This window comes from Plasmodium inui, assembly GCF_000524495.1.
Source record: "Plasmodium inui San Antonio 1 unplaced genomic scaffold supercont1.52, whole genome shotgun sequence".
NCBI classification, from domain to species: Eukaryota; Apicomplexa; class Aconoidasida; order Haemosporida; family Plasmodiidae; genus Plasmodium; species Plasmodium inui.
In genome coordinates this window covers 5727-6800 of record NW_008481886.1, presented here as the reverse complement: position 1 = coordinate 6800, position 1074 = coordinate 5727, and the positions used below count along the sequence as shown (strand labels likewise).

Below are 1074 nucleotides of genomic sequence, written 5' to 3'. Positions count from 1 at the left end.
TCACGGATCTATTATAACACCATGCTTCTTGAAACATCTTCTCATTTTCTTTATCTTACAATAGGTCCTTATATAATAATACAAAATACTCACGAATAATCCACCTATTATAATACATGCTGCTATTGATAAAGAATAAAGACCTGGGACTAATAGACCCAGTAAGCAAATTAAGAGCTCTACAGTAGCTATTATAAGTGTTAATAATACTCCGTATTCTCTATAGTAATAAGCTAGTTTCCCTCCACCACCACGAAGCTCCAAAAATTCACTTTCTACAGAATACTTTCTCCCCTTCATGTATCGCATCAATTTCAGTTGGAATCTTAGATCTATTCTTTTTATTAGTCTCTTTATTCTTGTTCTGAGGCCGTTCCTTTTATAGCTTCGATGGTAGTACTCCAGAACCTCAGGAATATTCTTACTCCTTCGTCTCCTGTCGCCGTTCAAGGCTTGTGGCTCCAAGTCAGGCGTCTTTTTCATGGTCTGAGGCCCCTTATTCATTGGCTTGTTATTCCCCTCATACCCACTCGGACATCTAAATCCTCTCGGTGTGCGGTAGTAATCATCTTCTGGCTCCCTAAGGAAATTATATGACTCCCCTGCCTCCTGTGCTAGGCTGTTCTGCGTTTCAATCGTGCCAGTTGTTAACCTGAGTTTTCCTGCTTGATATATTCTTTCCCCCCGGAGATGATGCGGCGATATTCCACTTCTCTCACAGAAGGTCCGACCCTTGAGTTCTTTGTTAGGAACAAGCTTAGGCGGCTGTGGGCTGGAGGAGGTTAGATTATAATTCCTCTTAGGAGATAGCGAAGGTTCCTCCTCCTTCTTTGTCCCTATACTTCCTCTAGTTCTAGATTCCTTGGAATCCCCATTCATTAAGGTATTATGCCCCACAAGGCATCTACTACTAATGTATCCTCCTCCATTTTTTCTCGGTTCCAAATTACGCCACTGTATAGATGATATAGACAAAAGTTGAAGGATAATTAGGGAATGAAATTTAGGTTATCCTCTTAAAATTATATTAATAAAATCGAATATAGGCTTATAATCTGAAATATATAAGGAACC

General features: G+C 39.7%; 1 protein-coding gene across 1 annotated transcript; it reads right to left on the bottom strand.

Moving 5' to 3' along the window:
• C922_05286 (hypothetical protein) lies at positions 1 to 879 on the bottom strand (the record flags this gene model as incomplete). The annotated part of the gene is made up of 1 exon (XM_008820857.1): positions 1 to 879. One exon carries the CDS (start codon positions 877 to 879, stop codon positions 1 to 3), a length of 879 nt encoding a protein of 292 aa, XP_008819079.1.
• Between the last annotated feature and the right edge of the window lie 195 nt (positions 880 to 1074).